We start from the raw sequence: 27273 nt of genomic DNA on the forward strand, positions 1-27273 counted from the left end.
ACAATCAAATATTTCAAAAGCTATTAATTTGCGACGGAAATGAAGTTGATATTCGTGTTCAGCGCATCAATATTTAGTAGAAAATGGACAACCTAAGTGTGAAACGGGAGGAAAAGTAAAAAAAATACCAATTTTATTGAACTCATCTGGGATGAAATATTTGTTTTGGAGCTAGATGTAAATTTATTTCCCTGTTCAGCTAAGGAGTCAATCTTAACATGAAGTTTGATGATTTAAGGGTTTAAGAGTGTGAAATTAGTGAGTGATGTGAGGCAAGACAAGAAATTGGGCAGAATTGTATGCGGCTCTGAGAAAACCTGTCAGATGATGCAGAATTTTGTTTTGAGATATTGCCGAAAATATGCCTTGCGTGAACTTCATTTAAAATAGAAAATGAGATTAGATCTAGATCTATATGAAATTTAGAAAGAGAAACCATTTTTACACCTTGTGTTTATAGGGATTTGCACAAAAATGATTCTATAAATATTTTAAGAGAATTATTTTTGACAGAAACTAGGAAGATAAGACGAAGCGTAGCCTCTCATCTATTCCGTTGTCCGCAGGCCAAGTCAGTTCTCGAAGTCGTCTGCGCGTTACGTGAGGCACGCCAGCCAGCGAACCCAGTATTTGCCTATTATAATTAGGCATCCACGATCAGCTGGTCAATGTGCTTTTTACCATTCCTAAATAAACGCCTAGATTCTACACCTTGCGCGTGCTCATTAAAACAAAGATAAACAAACATATAATATAGATAAATGAATAAATAAAAGCACTTTGAGAAACGAGGTATAGATCTAGATTCTACATATTATCTATACCTCGAATCTAAGGTCTGTCCCTCTAAAATGCAAGTATTACGAGATTAGGAACACTATTATTTATAACTAAATTTTATAACAACTAGATCCAGAAGAGGTGTGTGAGATTTGTGTAAACTATAGATGGTTCACAGTTTTTAGCTTTCTATTTGTTTTGTGTGCCTGGCCTCCTTCCTCATTTCAGACTTTCAGCTCATGGTAAATCATTAAAATTACTGTAAGAAAGATTCGGGCAACTTGACTATCTATTTCCCATCAGCCACTGTCATTTAATGTCAATTGTGCTGCTGTAGGATCAGACAACATTTTCTGCTTCAATAGTTGCTGTATTTGTCTGCTCCCAAACATTCCAAAACCAGGCTTGGAAAATCATTTCAAATGTTCCCACTTAAGCGATTAATTTTTCTGTTCGTTTTTTCAAACCCCCATTTGAACAATTACTGAACGGTTTTTGTTCAATCAACTGGTGGTGTCTTTGAGCTGATGTTGTCTGGTCTTGAACTAAATCCAAACAAGCAAAGCACAAAAAGTTTTCAAGTCTTCGGGCAATGAACCCACCTGCATAAGATACGATATTTTCTAATTGTATAACATGATCCATTTCGCATGATCTTACAATGCTGGCTGCTTGCTTCATTTCATTTGGCAATGGTATAGCATCTGGAAGGGTCAACGATTGGCTGGTAGGCTGCTGTTTATCGTCGACAGGTTGATGAGGAAACTGTCTGAGTCATCAGAACAATTGCTGCCTTCACTTGTCAGTGGAATTTTGTCAACCTGCCTTAAAGTAAATCTGAATTGTTGTGGATCAGGATTTGACATCTGGCCATTTTTCCCTCAGATGACGGGAAAACAGATTTTCTACACAATCTTGATTGAGGGGAGTGGCCAAGATATATTTGACACTGACAACTATGTTTGTCAAATCATTTACTAATGTCATGAAAGCATTAATATAGACTAATGTCATGCAAGCATTAATATAGCCTATCCAACCTCTAATGCAGGGAAGATGAACATGTGTTGAACTTTTTGAGGTTCCATACTGTAGTTTTCAACCACACTAAGGTGTCATTTAGGAATTTGATATATGAAGATGTAAGGGAGATAGCATGTCTGAATGTAGCAGTGTATTTAGAGTTGGCACCACAAGAGTTAAATGTTTCAAAAAGATTGTTAAAAATTGAAACAAAAAACAACAGTTTTTGGCACAGCCTAGCACAAGGCCCTGCGGTTGGCTGAGCACATTTAACGCGCAGACAAATTCAGCCAACGGCCCACCCCTTATACGCTTAGTGCCCTCTACGCCGTAAATCACACATATAGTTACAAGAGTTGCGCATCTTCTGGTTTCCCTTCTGAAAAGGTTTTTTCATGAATGCCATTTAACCTTCTGTTCCATTTCCTGCCTTTCAAACCAAATTTGAACTGCTCCTAATTGAATTTAAGTTCTTTATTCTGCTCTGCAAAGTATTTTTTCGAGTTTAAAATAAGTAAACTGCAAGTTTTGTTTCCAAGTGATTGAGCACTATTGTTTACTTAATTTCAATTTGTTCCCAAAGTAAACTAAACTTTAACACATTACAGCCTAACTTGCCCGGGAATTCCTTTACGCGCTCCACCCTGACTTGCCCGGAACCGCCCGCTCCGACCTAGCGTCTTTAGAAACGAAGTTTCGCCTTGACGAGACTCTGGGGCCGAGATTTTGATTTGCATAGCTATTGCAAAAAGTTTCTTCTTTCGTTTGATACCGAAACGAAATTTTTCGGGCCAGTAGTTTTAGTATTATTAGAGCCGAACGAAGTGCGATTGCGTTACCGACACTTCGTAGGTGTCTCGACTTGTTGAAAGGCGACACAAATGAGTTCGAAAAAGGAAATAACGATGGATTTGAGCAAAAACAAGCATTATGACAAATAAGATGACTCAGATTTTGATGAAAACGTTGTAGCAAGAGTTTGGGGCGATTCAGATTGATCAGACGCAGAAAATCTAGAATTTAGATCAAGGGCCCGACAGCGAGGCTGAGAGTAAGAGCGATGGGTCGGACACCCCGATTGAACTAAACTTAGAACGTTTCCAACAGTTTGCGCATACGTAAAGTTATATTTTTCTGAAACTACATTCATTTTTCGTTTTAACTATTATTTTTTCTGGATTTTTTAAATGTGTTTAGTATTTTTAAAATGTGTTTTTTAACTCATTCGCTACGCTGAGCCGTGGGGGGCGGTGCGGCTCAAGTGCCGTCAGTACGCTAAGCCGCTCCCGGCTGCTCGAGAACCGACGTTCAATTTTAGCTTGGTTTATAATTCCAATCCACATATCCATGTTAAAATAAAGGTCATAATATAATGTTGACTTCCGGGTCAAGCGTTTCCACCCTAAATCTGAAGTTTTGATTCAGTTTTGAAACATGATTTCGTAGTTTATTCGACTTTGTTTTATCGCGAAGCCCAAATTTTAGCCAAGACACCAGTCTTAGTACTTTTACATAACAAAATGTATCATTATTTTGCTCACTAAAGAAGTGTAGGACTCTTTTTTATAATATTGATACTATTGGACGCAAATTGCCGGTGCACTGTAATTGAGAAATCAATATTTTTGAGTGCTAGATCTAGGCCTAGATCTAAATAGTCAAAATATTTTTTTCTCCCCAAAATCACTTCTTTTGGGTGAAATTAATCAAAAAGTACCACTCAAGACATGTATATAGGTTTATTCCATATGCAATTCTGAATAATTCCATGTAAGTTACTCGTATTTTTTTCTGTTTGTGATCCTTTTTTCAAAATTATTTTTCAAAATTTTTTTTTTTCAATATCGGATGTTATGATCCAAATGTACAAATGTTATGGAATGTATGTAAATAACTGCACATCTTTCAATATTTTCCTGTTCTATATACAGTTATGGTTATTTTGAGGTATCGTTTGACTAGGTGCAAACATATTTTTTTAGCTTCACCTGAGATTATAAATTTTTTATTTTCCAATTTTATCCGCATCCAATCACAATTGTGTTGCATAATCGCCTCTTACAGGAACCAAAGTTGAAAAATACGCAAATAAATAATGCAGATGTATTCTACAAACCATACTGAAAATGTTGGTATATAATATGTTGATATTTATTTGAATTTATGGCCCCAAAGACCTGTGAACTGCGCACTGGTCATCATCTCATTTCGCCCTCCCGAAAAGAATTCGTCCACAAGCCGAAAATAATACGTAGCGAATGAATTAAAGGCTTGTATTCACGGGAGGTGGGTTACTTCACCTTGCTTAGGATTTAGGAATGGACTTCCCGTCCAGACCCTTAGGGTGTAATGTGTTAAAATCTGTTTTCTCAAAACTTCACCTTTGGACCCCTGTGCACTTAAAAATACCATACCTTTTCACAGAATGCTCCAATTTCACTCAAATAAAGTGCAAAATGCTTGGGAAAGGTGTGCCTCTCAAAGCATGCAAAAAAGTCAATTTTTTAACTCATTCACTACGTATTATTTTCGGCTTGTGGACGCGGCTCGGCGTAGCGAATGAGTTAAATTTGCACCATGTGAAGGGTTTTCTCAGAGCCACAAACAATTAAAAAAGATTATTTTCAAGACTTTCCTACAGAGTCAAAGCCATGTTGGCAGTGGCTTCTCCTGAAAAAATTAAGTCTCCTCTGTTGAATGTTGTTTGTGGATTAGGCAGCAGTTCCTACAAAGATTCTCTACTACCAAGATATTGCACTTCCTCTTTGAGCTTTTGTCTGCGCCATGCGTGATGGTTTACGTCACTTGCCGATGCGAGATTTGTTTCATCGCCAACTGCTTGGTCTGTGCGTGTGCGTTTCTGTGTGTGTATTTGTGATTGTACAACTTTGTTTGGGGAGGAAAGGAGGAGGTACAGAATGGTACAGGCTAAATTTATGAAATGGGAATTGCTGAGATTGTTTGGAGATAACACAAATTAACACACACAAAAAAGAACAAAAGGGGGAAAAAGGGAAAAGGGTTGGGGGGGGGGGGTGAGAGGGAAGAAAATAAAACTGAAAATGAACAGACGAAAGCTAGGAACATTACCAAGATGTTCACCAGTCAATTTCATGTAATTTACTGTCCAGTAATGATGGTATAGTGTTGTAGAGTCTAGCACATTGTCACTGGTCGACATAATCACAGAATTACTAGACAAATAATGACTTGTGCTATAAAAGTAAATTTCTTTGTCCAACTTAGGAAGTGAACGTTTTGTGGCGAAACACAGTATTGCTTTACAATTTCTTTATGACTTGATGTTACGATCGTTTATGACAATGTCTGGCAGATTCAAACTGCTTTTGTCTCTTTTTAGTGATTCAAACAACTATGTTTCCCCATCATCTGGGTCCTTGAAATATGACGACTGGTGCTGTGTAAAGAGAGTTACATTACCTTTCTCTCTCGAGAGAGAGCGTTTTCAATAGTCTTGTCAGATTGTTACATTTCTTACATGAAAGTTTGATTTTGACTGCAGTGATCTGACCAAATTGACATCATAATATGTCTGTGCGCCCGGAGAAAGGTACCAAAAGTCACCACAGACTGTTTTGAGCTACAGGCTGGTAATGACAAAAATCACTTTTTTGATCAAAATGTGTTTCCATTAAAAAATGTCCACCATTTTTTTACAATGTGCTCAAAGGGATCTCAAAGGGTTTCCATTGATTTGACTTCAAAATATTTCATTTTGAATTGTTTTGAGGGTAGGGTATAATAAAAATTTAAGTTTGTATGTGTTATCACGTTTGTTAAAGAAGCTCATTTTCTCAAAATTATACTTTCATACCCTACCTCGCAAAATGTTCAATATTTCAAAAATTACTGGAGATATCTAAAAAATTCTAAGACCCCTGTGTTCAGCATTGAATTTCCTATAAGGTACAACCCTTAACCTAAAACGGTCAAAATCCAACTTTTGGTACCTTTCTTCAGGCACACACACATATGGATCCCTGTAGTCATGCTGGACGAAATGTACAATTAGGGAAAGTAAAAATAAAATTGCTTCCAAAAAGGATACTTCAAAGAAATCTCATGGAGACCAAATCTTGATTCCAAATGAAAGAGTATTAAATCAAAGTGGAGCACTTGAACGTTTGTTTACAATCATATCTCTGGCCATCACACGCTAACACAGCAGGGTCGCGCCCACGTCTCACGCGGACGCAAGATAGGGCAATGGAAACATCTTGGTAGTAGAGAATTTTTGGATCCTACAGCTGAATCTGATTGAGTTTTGAAGGACGTTTCATTACTTTATTTCAAATTGCATGCATAATTATGTTCCGATTCTCACATTTTCAAATTTAGATGTTCAATAGAAATGAAAATCTTTTGTCAAATATGTTTTTTGGGGATTGAATTGAACTTGTTGAGGTGACATTCAAGGCCTAAAATGTGTTACTGCAATCAGTTAGTTATTATGATAAATGCTAAATAATTTTCTATTTATAAAAGTATGACCCAAAAAGAAAACAGGAAATATTTCCTTAAAAGTAGGATCCAAAAAGGGAACACAAAGTGCATGTGAAAGATCAAAGTACAGGGAGGATTAAGGACACTATTGACTTCTGTTTTACAATGATAAGGGGATATTTCATGTAAACACATAACATACACAAGTGCATAAAAGCGATCTGGTTAATTGGTTTGGATCACTGTTTTATAAGATTTCTGGTGAGTGTGAAATGCACTTTCGCACCTCAAACAAAGGTAAAAGTACTATAGATGTATGCTCTGTCGAATTTTTGCCTCTCAAAAATAATACTGTGGAGTCCACTTATAACGAGTCCTGAAATAACGAGAAGTCTGTTATAAAGACACTTTTCTAAAACCCCGTTTTTCTCCCTCTTTATCTTTGTAAATAAAATACTGCTATAGCGCAATCAGACAAATATGCGAGTCGGTCATAGCGGAATATTGTTGCTTCTGTGCACAGCGCATAGGCCAATTATACATATATGTAAAGCCTCGCCAGTTGAAATACATGTTGGTGATCTAGCGAAACAAAGAATGGGAGAGCTCACATGTGCCAACAATGAAGGCCGGAGCGAATATGTCGGGAGGGTATGGCATGTGCAGACAAGCAAAACGCATCGCGTGATAGGCCAACCTAGTCTAGATTATCTAGGCCTACCGTGCCTCTCACTTCTCCAATGCGGGGATGGAGAGGGCACAGTGTTGCGATGGATGGAGCGAATGTGTGACATTGTCAGGGTGTTGTGTGTACCCATGTGTGCAAGCAGACGGAATGCACCACAGGGTGTGATGGTGGTTGGGGGAGGGGGGGGGCAACACAGCAGGTGAGTTAGCCTAGAGCCCTTTCTTTCTGATCGCTAACGCCGAGCTGTCAACATCACTAGCACTAGAGAAAGAGACCTGATTTGATTTTTGATCAAGTAAGACTAGAGGTCATGTTGAACAAAATCATCCTTAGGGGGGATAACGAAAAGAAATAAACCCAACACCAAACTCATAGATTTGGCCTACTTTATTTACTTTGAATTTATTACTGGATCCCTTATAACAAGAATCCTGCTATAATGGATATTTTGCACCAGTCCCCTCCCTCTCGTTATAACAGGATTCCACTGTATTTAACATGTAAAAATATTCCAAAGTCACCCCTCTTCATTCAAAGTTTTCCCGGACATTTGTTCAAAGTCTCTCTCTATATATATATATATCGGGGAGGCTTCACGCATTTTTTTTACGTTGGACTCAACAGCTTGTTTCAAGAATAATTGAAGCCAAAGAAAAAGGTTTCACCATTATTGTAGCCACTTGGGCTTCACCACTTGTGATATCAGCTCCATGCATCGTCCCATTTTACTGTAAGAGTATCATTATATCAATCTGAGGTACCCAAAGATGTCTGAAAACTCCTAACTCAGCAAGAGACATCGAACAAATGTCGGGGAAAACTTTGAATGAGCATGAAGTTGGTAGCATAATGGGGCTGGCGGTACAACAGGATAGCACCGATTGCCATCTTGACTAGTGGTAGACAGGTAGAGACTTGAGACAAACTGTGGCCAGTCATACCTCATCTAGGTCTTTCTTGCATGATGGCCATGTGCTGGGGAAAAACAAGTAGCAACCACTTACATGTGCAACTCAAGCTGAACTTTACTTAAATTCAGATTGAAAATGTTAAATTTTTTATCAGATCAGAAGCTATGTATCGAGGGCCCTGTAAGTGGTGTCAATGGCCTAGTGGTTATGCTACCGGACTCGTAATCATGAGGTTGTTCCTGCCGCAGGTAGAGGTTGTGTCCTTAGGAAAGGCACTTTACACGAATTGTCCTCACTTCACCCTGGTGGGAATGGGTACCCGGCCATAGACAGTGAAATATCTTGTTAGTATGTTAGTGTTTTAGCGCCTATAAATGGCTGTTTGCTCTGTATGCTTCCCTGGAAGTTGAGGTAGTTTCAGAATGCTTTCAGGTCTGCTGGGGTAATAATATAGATTGTGAAGCGCTTAGAGCTTGCTGTTGAGCTGAGATTTGTGCTATACAAATGCTATCTTTCTTTTATTATTATTAGACTTACAGTTGTTGTTTTTTAATCCGATACAGTCAGTCCTCAGGCTACCTCAGACCTTTCATGTAGATTTGAGCATGAGTCCTCACAATATAATATCCTTACTGGGGCAGCTCACTAGCTTTTTAGTCATCAGGCTGACAGGCCGAAGTGGCGCAGTTCCTCTGAAGTTTCTTCGGGTGATTTTATTTCTAACTGTATACATGCACAAACTTTTAGCCAAAGCCTAAAAATAATAGCATTTCCATAATTTCCACCTATCAGGAGCAAATCAGCAGCAAACGCTAGAAATAGGCTGAACTCAGAGAGAGGTGTATGGGAAAGATCAAGAAACCACAGAGTGGTTCCGCAGTGCCAAGGCAGACCAACGTATCTCTGCAAAAATCATCATTTTTTGTATCTTCGTTTTAAATGGATGCCCATACCCATTCTGCATCTGGTGTCAAAGGCAGGAAGACGTATCTGCTCTGCAAATAGGATATTTCACTATGGCAAACAGATGTAACTGAAGGGCCATGCCCATATTTCCAATGGCAGCACAACGTAGCTCAAAATCATAGAAAGTGCAGAAATGTCCCTCTGCCCTTGGCATGGCAGGGCTGCCATGCGCTGTGTGTTGTATGTACCTCTGATGATCTATTTGGTGGCAGTGTAGGGGGGCAAATTTACATTAGACAGCACCTATCAGACAGTAGACGGATGGCAGTTAAAGGTGCAAATATTATGTTTATGGTATAGTATAGACGCTCCTTTTTTCAAACCTGGCGGTATAATGGGGGGTCAAAATAGTGAGGTTTAACTGAATATACCCTTGAACCTGCTCTATCGATCACCTGTCTATGACAGTCACCTGCACAAATGACTGCCTCCTACTTCTCCCTTGTGTTTTTTCTAATGGCGCTGTTCAAGAGGATCACCTGTGCAAGATAACCACATTTCTACTCAACAATAGATGGCCATCTTGGATTGGTTCAAGTGCATGTAAATTGAGATCGAAATCTTACCTTTTCGAGCCGAATGTATAGTATCATTTTCTTAATCTATTCTTTATTGTATCAACTGATTTGAGTCAGAAGGGGCTTAAGGAACAGAAGATATTTATAGGATGTAGGATCAGTTTATTGTTATTCAAGGAAAGTAAACATTATATCATAATTTTCCTTACAGATTTGATGTTACTGGAGTTCATCCAAAGACAAAAGTGCCAGGGAGTTTTACTCAAATGCCGTATGATAAATACTCCATGTTGGAACTGGTAAGAGATTTGTTTTTGGCTCCTGAATCCACAATCTCATGTACTTATTTTGGCTAACTGAGACAAATGTGAGGCAATGGTGAAATCAGGCGCTCGTCAAAATAATGAAATTAAAAAGAAATCGGCATCTTTTTGGCCAATAGGCAATTCTTTTCTAATTTCTTTGGGGGGCTCAACATTTTTTATGTCCTTTTAGAAACACATTTCTGTGTGGATTTTACTGAAAAACATTGATGAAAGGCACAAAAAATGTAAATTTTCAATTTCCAAAGACTCTTAGGCTATGGAGGTTTCCAAACTTTGGCAGCCATTTTCTCAATAATTTTACCTCTGAAACCAGGCGACTGTGACCTCCTTCAATTGCAAATATCTCGCCTTCTATTCAATATAGATCCATTTTTTTTTCCTCCAAAAAGGAAGGCAAATGAACAGACTTTAACTTTAAGATGATACTAATAACCCCATATGCCCAAAAATTGACGAGCACCTGATTACACCACGTCATGACACAAATAGTAAATAAATACTTGTTCAGGTAAAAAGAACAGGAGGGTGGGAGAAAAATGTTTTATATATATATATATATATATATATATATATATATATATATATATATATATATATATATATATATATATATATATATATATATATACGTGGATAAATATATATCAAAATAATGAAAGTCAAGAAACTGGCATTTTTCCACAGGTTTAGGAATTTTAATAGAATTTTTGTGTTTTGGCTCAACACCTTTCCTGCCCATAAAAGAACACATTTCGGTGCAGATTTTGCTGAAGAACTTTGCTTAAATGCGTAAAAGATGTAAATTTTCAGTTTCAATGGACTCTCAAACTAAGGAAATAACTCAATTTTGGCGGCCATTTTCTCACTTATTTTACCTCTGAAACCTGGCTACCCCCACATCCTTCAATTGCCTTGTATCGGAGATAAATGGATATTGTTTTCATCACAAGCAAGGCCAAGAGACAGGCTTTAAAACCATACGAAAAATTCCATATGCCCAAAAATTGATGATTGCCTGATTCCACCGCGTCCTGACACTCACACATACACACACACCGACACATGCATATAGATAGATAGATAGATAGATAGATAGATAGATAGATAGATAGATAGATAGAGAGGGAGAGAGAGAGAGAGAGATCGATCGCGATCGATCGATCGATCAATCGATAGATAGATAGATAGATAGATAGATAGATAGATAGATAGATAGATAGATCGATAGATCGATCGATCGATCGATCGATCGATCTAAATATATATGTACTCCACCTGAATAAAAAATCAAAGCTTCCATACACAACTTCTGCGTTATACTTTATTGTGATTGTTTTTATCCACAAACTTTTGTCTTGTCTTACTGCGTCAAGAGTAAAAAGTCTTCTATCATACACTTGGGAAGGATTTGAATGGAAGGTGGCATTTTTTTTGTGTGTGTGTGTTTTATGACGTATGCTTTTATATTAAAATGATTGGAATACTATGTGCTTTTATTAGAGGTATGAAACTAAGGAAGAGTTCATATTCTTTTTCTCTTTTCTAGGAGGAAAGGAAGGCTGCTCATTATAACTTTAAAACCCGAAATCTTTCTAAAGACCATGGTGCTATCATTGCAAAGTTTGACAAACATATCAGAAATATCCGCAAGTCATTGATCCAGGCCAGTCAAACCCTTCAAGATTTTGAAACAAGTCATTCAAAGCAATCCTTTCGAAACTCTAAGTATTCAAAGTCAGGATCTTCTTTGAATTTATCATCTCCCACACAACTATCCTCAAGTAGGGTGTGTTCCGGTCTGTCAAAAAAATCGGCGGTTGTTTCCTCACATGGTTCTTCAAAGGAAAGCTCAAAATTCAATTCCCTCAGAGCCTTGGAACACTATGATTCTAAGTGTTTTGCTGAGTGGACAAAGAACAAGATTCTGATGAGCAGAAGAGCATTACTGATGAATGCCCTGTTAGGACAGGACCAAACTGTCACCGGTTTTGATTCTAGTTTCCTTGCTTGTTCATCAGAGCTATGTATAAAAGAAAAGGTGCCTTCTTCTTTAGGTAACAAACGATCAAAAAACAAAATCTTTGTTTCATATGAGCAAAATTTAACACATGATTCCACATGTAGCTGTACTCTGAAACTGAAAGATGAAGAAATTTCCGAAAAATCTGATCTTACCAGTCCTGCTAAAAAAAAAAATGGTGGTGTGAACAATAACAGTTCTGATTTTGATCACAGTCTGAGCAATCTTAATAAATCTGGTGGAAACAGAAAAGAGAATGATGCTGAACTCGAAAATGAAAATTTGGCAATTTCCCAGCAGTCTGAAGAAGCAAAAAACGAGCTAAAAAGTGTGCTCTCATCAAGTGACGCAAAGCCAAGAGGCTCGATGGAAAAGAAGGTATCATTTGAAGAAAGTATTGGAGCGTCTGAAATGAACAGTGAAGCCGAAATAAAAGAGGTTGTTTTGAATAAAGAGGACGAAGACAATTTAAAGAGTATAAGTTTGGAAACAGGGACAGAGTCATCAAGCTCTACAAGAAAAGACAAGGGATTGGAAACGAAACCTGTTGAGAAAAAGTCAGACAGGAAGAAAAGTGAAACCAAGGAGCTCCAATCTGAAGCCTCGATTTCAAACACCCTCACTAATGATGACGGTGAAAGTCTTTTCCTTGACTCTGATATAGAAGCCTGTCCTTCAAATGTGGGTTCCGCAGAAGGATCTACCACCGGAACTTCAAAACCTCTCAGAAAGGCTTTAGACAGTGAAAAGGAACTCTTCACATCAAAAGGTGAAGGTGCAGAAAGTCAAGATAAGACTAAAGTTGAAATGTCGACTGATGAGGATAGAGGTAGATTATTTCAAGGCTTAGCCGAATGTAAGACCCAAAAAAAGGAGCCCAGTGAGACATGCGATGAATTTTTGGTAATAATTGTGTTTCTTAACACGCACATTTCTTGTTTGTTATATTTGCCTTGTAATTTTGGTATGAGTAGCGTTAAAATTTTCTGTTTCTTGATGTTCGATTGATCTTTTAGCAAAACATACAGTTACAGTTTTGTAACAATACACACAGTTTTCAGTTCTTCAGTGAACTTGTACTCTGATTATAATATATTGAAACTTTGTTGGTTTTTTTGTAAAAACATTTGCTTGCTTTGTTGCTATCAAAGCCATTTGTATATTTTTCAGTGTATCCTTGCTTTCATTTCACTTTAATTGTTTTGCAGTTTATTCCGTTTTTGGAAGCTACATGTTCAAAGGTTTTTTCATTCAAAATATAATTAATCAACTCTGGAAAATTCTTCCAGATCTCAGGGGTAGTCACCTGCTGGTCTTAAACCTGCAGAGCAACTGACTTTTATTATGTAACTGATTTTCCTACTTAATAGGACCCTTTGCCTTCAGGCTGCCATATTGTGATTCTGAAGATACTCTCTATTTTATTTTGTATGAGGGACGTCCAGAGAGTAAGCACCGTTTTCACATCTCTCTAAACTGGGTTGGGATATTCCCGATTTTGCACCACATATGAGTTGATGTGTTCAATACTGAACCAGAAAGAGCCCTCAGCTTCCGTCTTGCCGTTGTAAACAACAATCTACAACTCTACAACGCTTGTAAAACATTTCACCCAGTTTTTTGCTCGCCAGTTTACACAGCCCCATTTTGTATCAAACATCCTACACCCATTTGAAGCTTCAACATGTCTTCTAAGCTTGAAAATTATGCTGACAGTGAAATTCGGCCTGTTATTCATTTTCTGACTGCAAAGAACACGAAGCCTATCGACATTCGTAGGCAGATTTCTGAAGTGTATGTTGAAAATGCAATGGCATGGGCAAAAGCGTGGTGCGGAAATGGGTTCATGTTCAAAGAGGGACGAGATAATGTGCATAATGAACCCAGGAGTGGGCGTCCCTCTTTGGTCAGTGAAGATTTGATAAACAAAGTTGACATTAAAGTAAAGGAAGTTTTACCCTTTCCTCACTCTCTTCAAACTTTCCTGAGATTTCCTGATTGTTGAAGTCTGAAATAGTCATAATGACAGGATGGCAGTCGTGATATCAATACCATAGAATCAAACACTTAGATCTATTACTATTGTATCAATCTCAAAGAGAATTTAAAAAGCAAAATAATTTGACTGAAGCACTTAGGTTTCAGTTGTTTCTTTTCATAAAACAGTGACACACTTACCCTTCAACAATCGTTTGACTTTAAAATGTTTTTCCAAGATACTGAAATTTTTTAAATGATGATTCTTCACAGAAACGAAAACTTGGACCAGGCACCTATAATACAATGATTGGTGGATTTAGTTCTTCAAATGTTGAGTTAAAGGCCTCTGGACCAGGTTGGGCTCGTCAGATCGAGGTAGAAAGGCTGGCTGCTCTTCCTCATCTCCTTCACAAAGAGCAGTGGGAGGAAAACAAAATGCTGGTTTGTTGTTCACTTTTTTATAGCATTTCTGTCCTTTTCACAACATGTATGTCCCTGTTGTGTATTTGTAAATGTATTTCAATCTCAGTTTATTCACTCTGAGAAGTAGGGCATTATTTAAAAAATTAACACAGCAACAATTCGATAATAATATTTTATGCTATGTTTACATAATATTAAACATTCCATCAAATGTTTTTTTTAAGTCGGGCATTGGAACCATTAGTTTGTGCTGGCATTTGTGTTACTTTTTCTTACTTCACAGAAAAGGAAACTGGGCCCTGGATCTTACGAGATCAAAGACTTTATTCAAGCTGGTAATGAAAAACCACGCAGTGAGAGAGGTATCTGCAGCAATCTGGCCCCCAGATTTGAGAGAGGTGTTTTGGTATGTTTTTCAGACTCTCAACAGATTTTTTGTTCAATGTGTTGGGGTTTTTTTGTTTTGTTTTTTTGTGTATTTAAATGAAATGTAGTAAAAATATTTGATGTTCCCTGTTGATTAGTTTTCCCTTTTCCTGAGCAGTTACGAATTATATTGTTCTTTGGTCCTCTGTGTAGAAGGGAGAGATAACTAATAATACTGTCAAACCACATTATTCCTCCTCTATGAACAAGCATGAGGTTAGCGATATAACAGGATAACACCGATTGGCCTTTTTACTAGTTGTACATTGATAAAGGCTAGAGATAACTGTGGCCAGTCTTAACTCATCTAGATCTGTCTTGCATGATTGCCATAGGCAGGAGCAGAAATGAGTAGCACCCAATTACAATATGTACAACACCAGCTGAACTTTAGGCATACATAAATTCCAATTGAAAATTTCTACCGGATCAGAAGCTTAGCTATGATATATGTGTCAAGGACTCAGTAGACATCTAGTTTTTTATTTTTTACCCAACAATTGTCAGTTCTCGGGCGGCCTCAGACTTTTCATGTAGACTTGAGCATGAGTGGTCAAAATACAAAAACGTCAAGGGCGTCCGCCAGCCTCATGATCTGGCACATCCTAACAGAGTATTCAGACTTTGGAGAGACGTGTAGGAAATATTTTGAATTGAATGCACTAATTTGAAAATTTTGTTCTATATCTTCTATTCCAACAAAATTCTCGATTTTATAGCCAATTGGTCTTTACTCAAACATATGGATAGTATTATGTAGATTTTAAATTAAAATGTAAGATACTCTTTTCAAAACTGAATTCTCACTCTGAAATTTTTTTGCTTCAACAATTCTGACTTTGCAAAGTTAAACCAAGATGTGCTGTGAAATTCAATGTGAAAACACCCAACTTGAGTGCCGCGCGCTCACATGATCTTATGCAGAGTTGTAAGTGCCATTATAAAACTATTAAAAGTTGAAACGGGATTTTGAATTTTGAGAGCAGTTTCTAATACTTGGTTTCTTGATAAGGTATGGAATATTTAGATCTGGTATTGAATACAAACGTTAGTGCTGTAGGTTCGTGGAATAAAAAGAGAAACAAGTATATAAAATAATTTTATCTAATGTGATGGTGAAATATGTCATTATTTTATCATTCCCATTCTAATGTGATGGTGAAATATGTCAGTATTTTATCATTCCCCTTCTAATGTGATGGTGAAATATGTCATTATTTTATCATTCCCCTTCTAATGTGATGGTGAAATATGTCATTATTTTATCATTCCCATTCTAATGTGATTGTGAAATATGTCATTATTTTATCATTCCCATTCTAATGTGATGGTGAAATATGTCAGTATTTTATCATTCCCCTTCTAATGTGATGGTGAAATATGTCATTATTTTATCATTCCCATTCTAATGTGATGGTGAAATATGTCATTAATTTATCATTCCCATATGTATTAAGTATGACCCAAAAAAGAGAACAAGCAGTATTTTCCAACACAAAAAGTATGACCCATAAAGGAAACATGAAGAGCAGGAAGGGGTAGGTATTTGAAAATGCTTTTCCTGCAAAAATTATGAAAATCCCATTCATAGACTCATGCCTAGAGATTGTTAAAATGGATGCTTGAAGCATTCTTGGCATTTTGTGAACATTCAATTGCTGGTTGACAAGAATCAAATTTTGTAAAGGACCCTTGTTTCCTTTTTGGAACATAAAGTAGGGTGAAGGTAAAAGAATTTGTTCTCTATCATTGATCCGAACAGAATTCTTGATTGTATAAAAACCGTTGGTCTTTTTTCCAAACTGCAAACAGTAAAATTGAATTTTTACTATGTATAATAAGGTATTTCAACCATTCCAACTTGCAAAGTAAAGCCAAAACGTACTTATAAGAACTAATGTGAAAACAACCAACATGTTTGTTACATGATCAGCTAACCTTATGCAGTTAGTTGCAAGCACTATAAAACTCTTGGCAAACAAACTAAAAAATGTATAACCTCTACCAGGATATATATATATATATATATGTCTCTTTTTGAACTTCTTGATAATGTAAAGACTGTGATGTTTTACTTTTCCTTCCAAGAGTGCAACACCAGGCCCAGGAACCTATGGCATTGGTGGAGTACCACAGAGAGCACTGGAACAGAAGGACAAGATTGCAGCCAGTACTAAAGGAATGCTTGATGCTGGTGACCGCAAACGTAATTTACCTTCAGTGGTACGTTGTGCTGACATCATTTGCTCTGTCTCAATTTAATTATACATTTGAATCATGTAACTTCCCATTGTCCATATGGTAGCTGAGAGTCCTTGGGCAAAGGAGAACTTGACAATAAAAGCAAATCTGAGCAGCAAGCTGCTCTGAGGCTTTCCCCCTGTCATAAGAGAAGATGAGCCAGTTCATGATATCCCGCATCCGGGTCAAAATGACTCATAGCATTATAAAGAGCTTTCTGTTTTCTCATAACCAGTTATTTTGACTTGCATTTGGCCTCTTAAGTCTCCCCTCTTCTCAGACCATGTTTGCAACAAGTTATTGTATATTTTATACTATGTTTTGAATCTACATTTTTTACGTGTAGATTTCTCCTTTATATATTATATCAACATTTTTCTTGATTGTAAATGTTCAAGATATAACATTTGAGACCTGAGTTCAATTTCCACTCAAATAATATATTTAATTACTTTGCAGCTGAGTAAAGGAATACATCTGAGTAGTTCACAGAGTTAAACAGTAAAGCAAAATTAATTACAATGCCTTCTAATTACTTCATCGAAGGTCTATGACCTATTTATGTTTACAATGACCAAATGCATGACAAACTTAAGTTGAAAGTGAAATCAATGTCATTTGTTTCCTTCTCTTTTATTAGGGGTTTGGATAGGGCTGTTAACCCCTTGGACTAACCTCTTCTCTTCTGCGCCCATAGAATTAACAGGCCTGAACCAAGTAGTGCAGGCCTGTAGAATTTACGGGACTATGACAGAGGTTGTTTTAATACCAATTATATGGGAAGGTGTTGCTAAAATCTTGTAATTGTTATTGAGGTACCTTCCCTTTATGTTTACCGCCATTTCACCCCCATTTGAAAGCGGCAGATCCAGATTTTGTCTCGAAGAGAAGATTAGATCTAGATACATCTACCACACAAAAATATTTTACTTACATGTTTACGAAGGGGGTTCAAGAAGTCTTTGGTCTAAATATGAAGGAATAAAGATAGAGTTTTGTAACATGGCACACATTCCTTTATTTTTCTACATAGTCACCATGCAGACTAACACATTTCTGCCACCTCTCTTCAAAAGTCCTTGAGAGAAAAATGACCCAGAAACTAACCAGTCTTCGACAGCTCCAATGGTGTCCTCATTGTCATGGAAACAACGTCCTTTGAGTGGTTTTTTAAGATTAGGAAACAGAAAAAAGTCTGAGGGGCTAGATCTGGTAAATAAGCTGGGTGTGGCAGGATTTCAAAACCACACTGTTCTGCTGTCTGGACTGCTTGTTGGGCCCTGTGCGCGGGGACATTGTCATGCAGTTGGAGGATCCCATTACAGAGTTTTCCACGCCTTTATCTCACCAATTCAGACCGCAGTTTTATCAGCAAACCTGAGTAGTAGTCTCCTGCGGCTGTTTTTCGATTTTTCAGGTAGTCAGTCATGGTGATACCTTCACAAAGTGGTACGCTGAAGTTTTGCAGAAAACACCCGCTGCACTCTATAATTGAAGTCTTTAAATCCCCGGCCAGGTCAGGGCCTGTCCTGCATCTTTTTTCTCCTCGAAAATCGAGTTGGGAACCTTTTCATGCAGATGCAATGTTAGCTGGGGGGGAATGTTCTCTCGTGACCGCAAGTGGTAAAGTTACTCTATCATCATAAAAATAATAAGTTTCTACTACAATTGAGGCTAGATTTAAAAAATGTTCTTCATAAATTAACTCATTCGCTACGTATTATTTTCGGCTTGTGGACGAATTTTTTTTCTGGAGGGCGAATGAGATGATGACTAGTGGGCACTTAAAAGGTCTTTGTGGCCACAAATTCAAATAAATATCAACGTATTATATACCAATATTTTCAGTATGGTTTGTAGAATACATCTGTAATGTTTATTTATGTATTTTTCAACTTTGGTTCCTGTAAGAGGCGATTATGCAACACAATTTTGATTGGATGCGGATAAAATTTGAAAATAAAAAATTAATAATCTTTGCTGAAACTCAAAAAATATATTTGCACCTAGTCAAGTGATGCATCAAAATAACCAAAAATGAATATATAGAACTGGAAAATATTGAAAAGTTTGCAGTTATTTACCTACATTCCATAATTTTTGTACATTTTGAACACAACATCCGATATTGAAAAAAAAATAAAAAATTGTATAATCTTGAAAAATGATCACAAACAGAATAAACCCACTCGTATCTAATATGGAATTATTCAGAATTGCATTTGGAATAACCTATACATGTCTTGAGAGGCACTTTTTGTGTAATTTCATCAAAAGCAGTGATTTTAGGGAGAAAAAACATATTTTGACAATTTAGATCTAGACCTAAATCTAGCACTCAAAAATATTGATTTCTCAATAACAGTGCATTGGCAATATGAGTCCATTCGTATCAATATTATAAAAAAGAGTCCTACATTTCTTTAGTGGGCAAAATAAGGATAGATTTTGTTGTGTAAAATTACTAAGACTGGTGTCCGGGCTATAATTTTGGCATCGCGATAAAACAAGGTCGAATAAACTACGAAATCGCATTTCAAAACTGATTCTAAATTTCCGATTTTCAGTGGAAATGCTTGACCCGGAAGTCAACATTATATTATGACCTTTATTTTAACATGGATATGTGGATTGGAATAGAATCTAAGCTAAAATTGAAGATTGGTTCTCGGGCCGCCGGGGGCGGCTTAGCATACTGACAGCACTTGACCCGCGCCGCCCCCCCCACGGCTCGGCGTAGCGAATGAGTTTAAAAAAGGCATAAATCTCTGTCACATAGAAAATAGATTATTGTTCACAGCACTTCCAACTTCCCATACACATTTTGCATACGCATTATATATGGTCTACATCACAGCCCACCACTTTTTAGTGTCAAAACTTGATACAAGAAATCAATTTTATATAATGAACACATTTTTTGCACTAAAGACTCTCAAAACATGCATTCAATAAGCACAGTATCACGATTTTTTTTTAAATGACGGATTTGCTTTTAAAAGCGATATTGCCCCAGCTGCAAACCTTTTGAAATATGTAGAAACCACCCACTTGGACTTTTTATTAGTATTTATGAAGGAATTTTCTAGAATATGGCTGACAAATGTATACAAAAATATTGATCTGTAAAAACAAATTGATCCAAGCCATTGTGCACAAGCTGGAGAGTCTATGTTCGACAGTAAAGGAAATATTTGACAATAAGTTGCGCCATAAATTTTTTATTGCACTATACATAGCCTACTTATTATCATCGTATCAGACAAATATAATGTTTTGTTCTGATGGTTTTAGGATTACATTAAAATTTTGTATATTGTAATTGTAATCATGAACTATCTACACTGCCTTTATGACCAGTTTTTTGTCCCTACGACTAAATAGTTAATTTTTTGCTTTTTGTTTCTTTCTTTTAAATGTGTTTTGTGCCCTTTCGATTCAATCTAAATCATTTAGATCATTTTGGAGGTGGACTTTGACCCTGTCTGTCAGGACCAACCTCGGGCTTAGAGGGATGCAACATCTCAGCTGAGATACACTATAAAAATTCTCACCACATGGACTTCGAACCCAGGCCTTTTGTGTGTGATCGCAAAGCACTTGACACTAGACTTAAGACACTGATAATACGTACATTTGAACTCAACAGGGTTCAATCAGTGTCTGTTTGATAATTGTTAGGCACTTCACCGTTGAACTTGGAACATGTTTTGTTATCCAGAATGGGAAAGTTTTTTTATGAGGTAGATCCTCTTGTCAGCGAGGATGTTGCACCCTACTCAGATCGGGTTGGCCACGACAAGCAGGGTTGAAGCAGCCTGCCTCCAAAATGATATGAATCGTGTCAATGGGGATGTAAGAAATTTTTATTTTTCCAACAGGGTTCAGAACTTGGCCCAGGGACCTATAAGCACAAGACTTGCACTGAGGAGATGCTCAACAAAGTCACCAGCCTCAAGGGCCCCTATGAGTTGTACTCTGGTGACCGCAACAAGCCTATTTCGGAAGGGTACTTGGCTGCTCCTGTAAGTTCAAAATAAGGATATTTTTTAGATTGTTCATCATTTGGCGGGGTTTTTAAATATCTTCTGTACATTATAATGCATATATATATATACATATATAAGAAACCAACAGTTGTAGCTTTTTTAATTAGAGGTAAACCACTCTAAGCTCAAACTTGAAAAAGCAATTTCTCAAACTCAAATGTCTGTCCATATATGCTGAACAAAAATAGCTTCTTTGCATTCTCTGCAACCAAAATTTTCTGGCATGTATTAGTTTAGCCCCTTTGAGACATACGGCATAAATCGCGTCACTGGGTGACCTTTTGATGAAAGATGAATTGTACAAAATCAGCTGATTCTGACTATACCCAGGATCTTATAACGTGCAACGTATGGCATCATTTAACTGATGATAACACATTGTCAGCAGTTGTACCATGAAATAAACTTCAAATTTGAAAGGGATTTTTAATCTAATTTAGTGTAATTTTTTTTCCTTCATGTTTTGAGGTTAAGAATCTCGATATAGTCGAACCTGCCTTAACGGAAACCTGTGTAAAACGGAAACCTGTCTTAACGGAATCTCCCCGCTCCCCCCTTGATATATTCCTCTTTAATTACCTGTATAAAACGGAAACCTGTCCAACGCGGAAACGGAAAGAAAAATCCGCTCCCTTCTGAGGGTTTCACCTGTCTAAGACGGAAAATACTTTGCCTGCTCAGCCCTGATTTGAAACAAAACTCGCAAGTTTGGCTCCACCGGCTCTAAACTTAACGCCATGGCCATGCCGCTGGGCAAGGAAGGGGAGTAGGGGTGAAATGGGGGTAGAAGTTACCCCATCATGTGAGCCCTGAGCGATACAGATGGTCAGTGTAGTGTGGGTGTGATATCTCACGACTGCCCATGAGAGTGCTTGAGTAGCGAGCCACTACGGAAACTTTCTTGGGTAATCAGAAGCCAGAGGTGTGAAATTAGATTGACCAATGCCTGCCGCCCTGATCGTACGGCCAGCCGAGAAAAGAGTTCCTCGAATCGTTGTTACGTTGATGGCAGTGAGGGGTGGCATTGGTGGGTGGGACTGAGGGTGGAAACCAAGGAGATGTTCATACGTTTCTGTTTTTAATAGGTCAAACAGTGGTCCTATGAAAGGCAAGCACTGGTGGTAATTGGATACGTAAGACTGACGCATGTCACTATCAGACAGGATAGCAGCTGAAAGGTGTGAAGTTTTGACCACTGCTTGCCGATCGGACAAGCGATCCTTGATCCCACCGGCAGGGCCTTTGAACCCCCCTCCCCCTCCCCTAAATTCCCCTGTCTAAGACGGAAAATGTCTAAGACAAAAAAATTTTCCCGCTCCCTTGCAGTTCCGTCTTACACAGGTTTGACTGTACAGTGAAACTCAGATATGACGAAGTCGTTGGGTCTGACCTTCAATTTCATTGAATCCGAGTCTTCATTATGATAGCAATGTGAGCGACAAGTTGCGACAAGGGTCTAGCATATGACGACCTTTGTTTCCACAGACCTGCACGCAATTCTTTACTAGATCTAGATGTCTAGACTAGCATTTCATTGTTCAGTAGATGTGGGGAAGGGATGAATATGATTGTATACATGTCTGTATCTGTGCCGACTTTCCATGCCCGGAACACTTGTGCCTACGCCCCCCTCCCTCCTTTCAATCACCCCAGACACAAGCGTTTTAAAAGCCATAGCTGGGAGCGTCCAATACTAGTGACAACTGTCTCGTTTTATTTAGTGCTATATTTTGCTTGTTTTTCGGAACTATTCCCAAACCAAGTCTATTAGTAATGACTAAGCCTTTGTTTCCACCATTTAGAAGTTTGTTGGAGGCAAGCTTTTGAGATTATAATGAGACATAGTGCACAAGATTTAGGTGATTGTAGAAAAAACTCAGGGAAACAGTGGAAAAACCCAGGGTTTAAAGAGTTAAACTACAACTTCTATAACTACCTCTGCTGCAACAACTGCAACTACTGCTACTGCAATTAAAATTACAGTAGCTTTTGTGTAAGAATCTGGTGACTAGAAGGAAAACAACGAGTTTTTACGTGGACCAGGGCATTAGGAAAGTTTTAAGGGATGAAGTACAGTTAATTCCAGAGGGTTTTCTCATTCATTCATTCTTTACTGAAATAAAACCTTTTAGCAATTGTAGAGCCCGGTTAAAGGCAAAGTGGCTATTTATGCTTGAATGTGCTTTTGTTTCAGAAAGATAGACTCTTTGTTCAACTGAATGGAAGAGAAATCAGAACCAATCAAAAACCACTCAATGGTTGATCCAGATTGCTAATGTTCTAGCCTTAACAGTTCTTTACTAGAACGTTATTGTATTGTATTGTATAGATGATACATTCCTCCCCCCCCCCCCTTACTTCACTCCCATCCATAAGTGAGTGGGCTCCTGTAAAAAAGTGTTTTGAAGGCATGATTTCCCCAAGTTACATTTGTCTTTGTTCTAGAAACTTGCTGATCTTGGCCCTGGCCAGTACGAGATCGGAACATTTGTTGATGAGCTCAAGGGCCCACACAAAAATATACATGGCAAATTTGGCAAGATGTCACAGTATCCCGATGTCCCCACTGAAAGACTTTTCTTGTTTTCTCAAGCACATTATCCCAAGATGAAGGTCAGTAAAGAGCCGCATAGAGTTGTTCTTTAACTTATTCGCTACGTATTATCTTGGGCTTGTGGATGATTTTTTCTCGGGAGGGTGAAATGAGATGATGACTAGTGCGCAGTTCAAAGGTCTTTGAGGCACAAATTCAAATAAATATCAACATATTATACACTCCAATTTTCAGTATGATTTGTAGAATATGCCTACATCTGTAATGTTTATTTGAGTATTTTTCAACTTTGGTTCCTGTAAGAGGCGATGCAACACAATTTTGCTTGGATGCAGATAAAATTGAAAAAAAAAAAATTAATCATCTTTGGTGAAACTCAAAAAATATGTTTGCACCTAGTCAAATGATAGTCCTACATCAAAATAACCATAAATGAACATAAAACTGAAAAATATTTTAAAATTTGCAGTTATTTAACATTCCACATAATTTGTACTTTTGGATCATAACATCCGATATTGAAAAAAAATATTTTTATGAACTTGAAAAAAGGACAAGATGCATTCACAAACAGAAAAAACCACACATATATCTTATTTGGAATTATTCAGAATTGCATTTAGAATAAACCTACACATGTCTTAAGTGGTACATTCTGTTATTTTCACACACAAAAATAGTGATATTGGGGAGAAAAAATGTTTTGACAATAAAGATTTAGCTTTGAAAAATATTGATTTCTCAATAACAGAGCAGTGCCAATTTGAGTCCATTTTACAAATATAGTATCAATATTCTAAAGAAGAGTCCTACTTTTCTTTAGTAATCAAAATAATGATACATTTTTTTGTGTGAAAGTACTAAGACTGGTGTCTGGGCTATAATTTTGGCATCGCGATAAAACAAAGTCACATAAACTTCGAAAACTGAATCAAAATTTACGATTGTTGGTGGAAACGCTTGACCCGGTAGTCAACGTTATATTATAACCTTTATTTTAACATGTAATGGATATATATATGGGTTAGAATAAAGTCTAAGCTAAAATTATAGGTCACTTCTCGAGCTGTCGAGGGCGGTTTGCTGTAGTAAAGTCACTTTGGCAGCGCCAGGCCGCTGCCCACGGCTTGGGGTAGCGAATTAGTTAAAGTATTGCATGTTGGTACAAAAACAGTGGGACCCACCGTAACCGTGTTACATTTAAGATTCTTATCCCCTGGTTTGATGTTCTACTTCAAATTTAAACTGACACTTGCTTAAATTACATTTGCAGTTTCAAACCTCTATTTTTTTGTTGAACTATAAGTATTGAAATCGATTTGTTTGAATTTACTTGAAAAATACAGTGGAACCTGAATGCAACAAAGTCGTCAGGCCTGAACTTCAATTTCGATGAATCTGAGTGTTCGTTTATAGCAAACAGGAGGTTTTTGTGCAGACAATTAGAAGCACTGAGCAAGTAATATATAAAGGGAAGTAACTCGTGGTAGGCTACCGGGAAATGCCTGCTTTTTTTGCCCCTCGATTTTCTCAATCCAAAGTAGTTTGGTTTCAAATGAGAGGCATTTTTGTTTCTTTGACGTCGTACCAAAGAAATGCTGGAAAAATCCTGGAAAATACACTGATCGTTAGAGCCTAGCATAGCATATGGCAAAATTTGATTCAACAGACCAATGCACAATTCATAATGTAGATCTATGTCAAAAGTAGCTTAATCATTGTGATACTTGATCAGTAGCCAGAAGAAGAAATGGCTGACATATTTGTATCTCTACTGACATTCCGAGCCTGGACCACTTGTGCCCCCTCCCCCAAGACACAGGTACTGTCATATATGTGTGTTGGCCGCCTGCCCAACACCGACACATGCTAGGACAAGTGTGCCAACAATGCATGTGTTGGTATTAAAGAAGCTAGGCTGCTGATTTGTCACATAGACTAAGTGAATAATAGTCATGATGCAAGTGCCATGGATGGTTACCTGGAATAAGTAAGGTTCGTTTCAGAAGGAAAATGAGTGAAGCCACATCAGCGGGGACTGTTCACCCAAGCAACATCATTGAATCCGAGCTTGCTCATTTATGTGTGTTCGTTGAATCCAAGTTATTTTTATTTATTTTAATGAATAAAAAAAATAGGGAATCCATCTCCTTTTGTTGAATCCGAGTCAATTGAATCCAAGTTCCACAGTGTAGCTTTATTATGTCATGAACCTGGAAGTTTTAACTGTTCAAATCAAGCCATTTAATAATAAAGGAGGGATTAAATCAATGCAATTTTAATTGTGTTTAGTTCTTTAGTACAGTATCACAGTAAATTGATGTTCGAGATTTTGATACTTGTCCAGACTCGACTCCTGTGTATAATCTTTATGTGTTTATTGTCTGATCTTTCATCACTCTGTTTCTGTCCTCTGCAGGACTCTCCTGGACCAGGAACGTACTCCTTGCAGGAAATGAGCAAACCACGACATGTGAACAGTCCTGGCTTCCTGTCCTCAGCGAAGCGGGATGACAAAATCTCTCAGAAATTCTTTACAAGGAACTTTGTATGCTCTGTTTGCATTTTTTTCTTTTGTATTCAACAGCTATTGACTTAATCAAAGTTTCATAACCATCATCTTTCGAGTAGACTCAACTGTTAAAATATATGTGTCACGACATGGTGGAATCAGGTGCTCGTAAAATTTTGGGTTTATGGAGCCATTGGTGCCATCTGAAAGCTTGTTTATTTGCCTTGCTTTTGATGAAAAAAATGCCCATCTGTCTTGAATAGACATCGAGATAGTTGGGATTCGAGGAGTTGGAGGTTGCCTGGGTTCAGAGATAAAATTGGCGAGAAAATGGCCGCCAAAGATTGGTCATTTCCAAAGCTCAAGAGTCCTTCCGAAACTGCAAATGTTCTTATATTTTGTTTTGCATTTAAACGTTTATTCAGTGAAACTAACACATAAATATGTTAAGTGGACCTAAAAAATGTGAAGCCAAATTGCAAAAATTTAATTTGAAATTGCCAAACAGGCAGAAAAATGCCAATTTAATCAATTTCTGTATTTTGACGAGCGCCTGGTTTCACCACAATCCTTTACATATATCTTGTTTGCTTGATTCTAGAATAGTTCTAGATACTTGTTTCCATAATTCAGGAAAGAGGGGAAAAGTATACAGTGGAGTCCACTGAAACCGAATTTTTTTTCAGTGTAGCCATGTTTTCTGTTTAGAGTAGAGAGGTAACTCACATTACAATGGTTGTCTACAGCTTATAGTTGAGACTGCCATGCTTATTGTGGCAATATCTCTTTTTCAAAATTGTTTTCTCTTTATCATGGCCTTACTTTCAGTAACTGCAATTTAAGCTGCAGGCTGTGCTTTTTCTCCAACATTATCAGCTTGCTTAATTTACTGAACTGACAAAAAAGCAGAGGGTACTGCACACTGTATTATGCTTGCTAGGCTAGAGCAGTGAGAAACCCCAATGCCAGTAACACCATGAAACATATCATGTGCTCATATTGTAGGGCCTATGTGTACTAGCTTTACAGAGACAAAAGGCCATGACCAACTGAAGGTCATCTGACAGGTGTACATTCGCCATACTAGTGTCACTTATTTTTGAGTGTGTAGGCCAATTGATATGAGTGATAAATGTAGACAAACACTGGCAATACCTCTCTCTAGCCCTCGGTCAACACAAGTGTGTACTCATGTCTCTTTCTTCCGCTTTGCTTTCTCGAAGCATTTAAGACTTGATGTGCTTCTTGAGAGTTGCTAGTGTAGCTCTAGACAACAGATGAATGACCTATGAAACTCTTTTCAGTTAAAGTTTAAAAAAATAGCAGCATTTTGGCTAATGAATAGTTTTCTTTCAAAAACATAGGAGCAAAAGATCAGGCATTCAATTTTGT

At 37.5% G+C, this 27273-nt stretch overlaps 1 protein-coding gene across 5 annotated transcripts in view; it reads left to right on the forward strand.

Moving 5' to 3' along the window:
• The window catches only part of LOC101845854 (lymphocyte expansion molecule), a 34766-nt gene that overhangs the window by 1166 nt on the left and 6327 nt on the right, over window positions 1-27273 (forward strand). The window contains exons 2-9 of one of the 5 annotated variants that reach the window (XM_005100424.3): window positions 9562-9649; window positions 11223-12599; window positions 13947-14117; window positions 14383-14505; window positions 16614-16748; window positions 20648-20791; window positions 23261-23428; window positions 25789-25917. In XM_005100424.3, the coding sequence (XP_005100481.1) occupies window positions 9562-9649; window positions 11223-12599; window positions 13947-14117; window positions 14383-14505; window positions 16614-16748; window positions 20648-20791; window positions 23261-23428; window positions 25789-25917 (2335 nt within the window). The other 4 variants (XM_005100426.3, XM_013083650.2, XM_013083651.2 and 1 more) reach the window with 4 other exon arrangements.

The sequence above is a fragment of the Aplysia californica genome, unplaced genomic scaffold (genome assembly GCF_000002075.1).
Source record: "Aplysia californica isolate F4 #8 unplaced genomic scaffold, AplCal3.0 scaffold00247, whole genome shotgun sequence".
NCBI lineage: Eukaryota > Metazoa > Mollusca > Gastropoda > Aplysiida > Aplysiidae > Aplysia > Aplysia californica.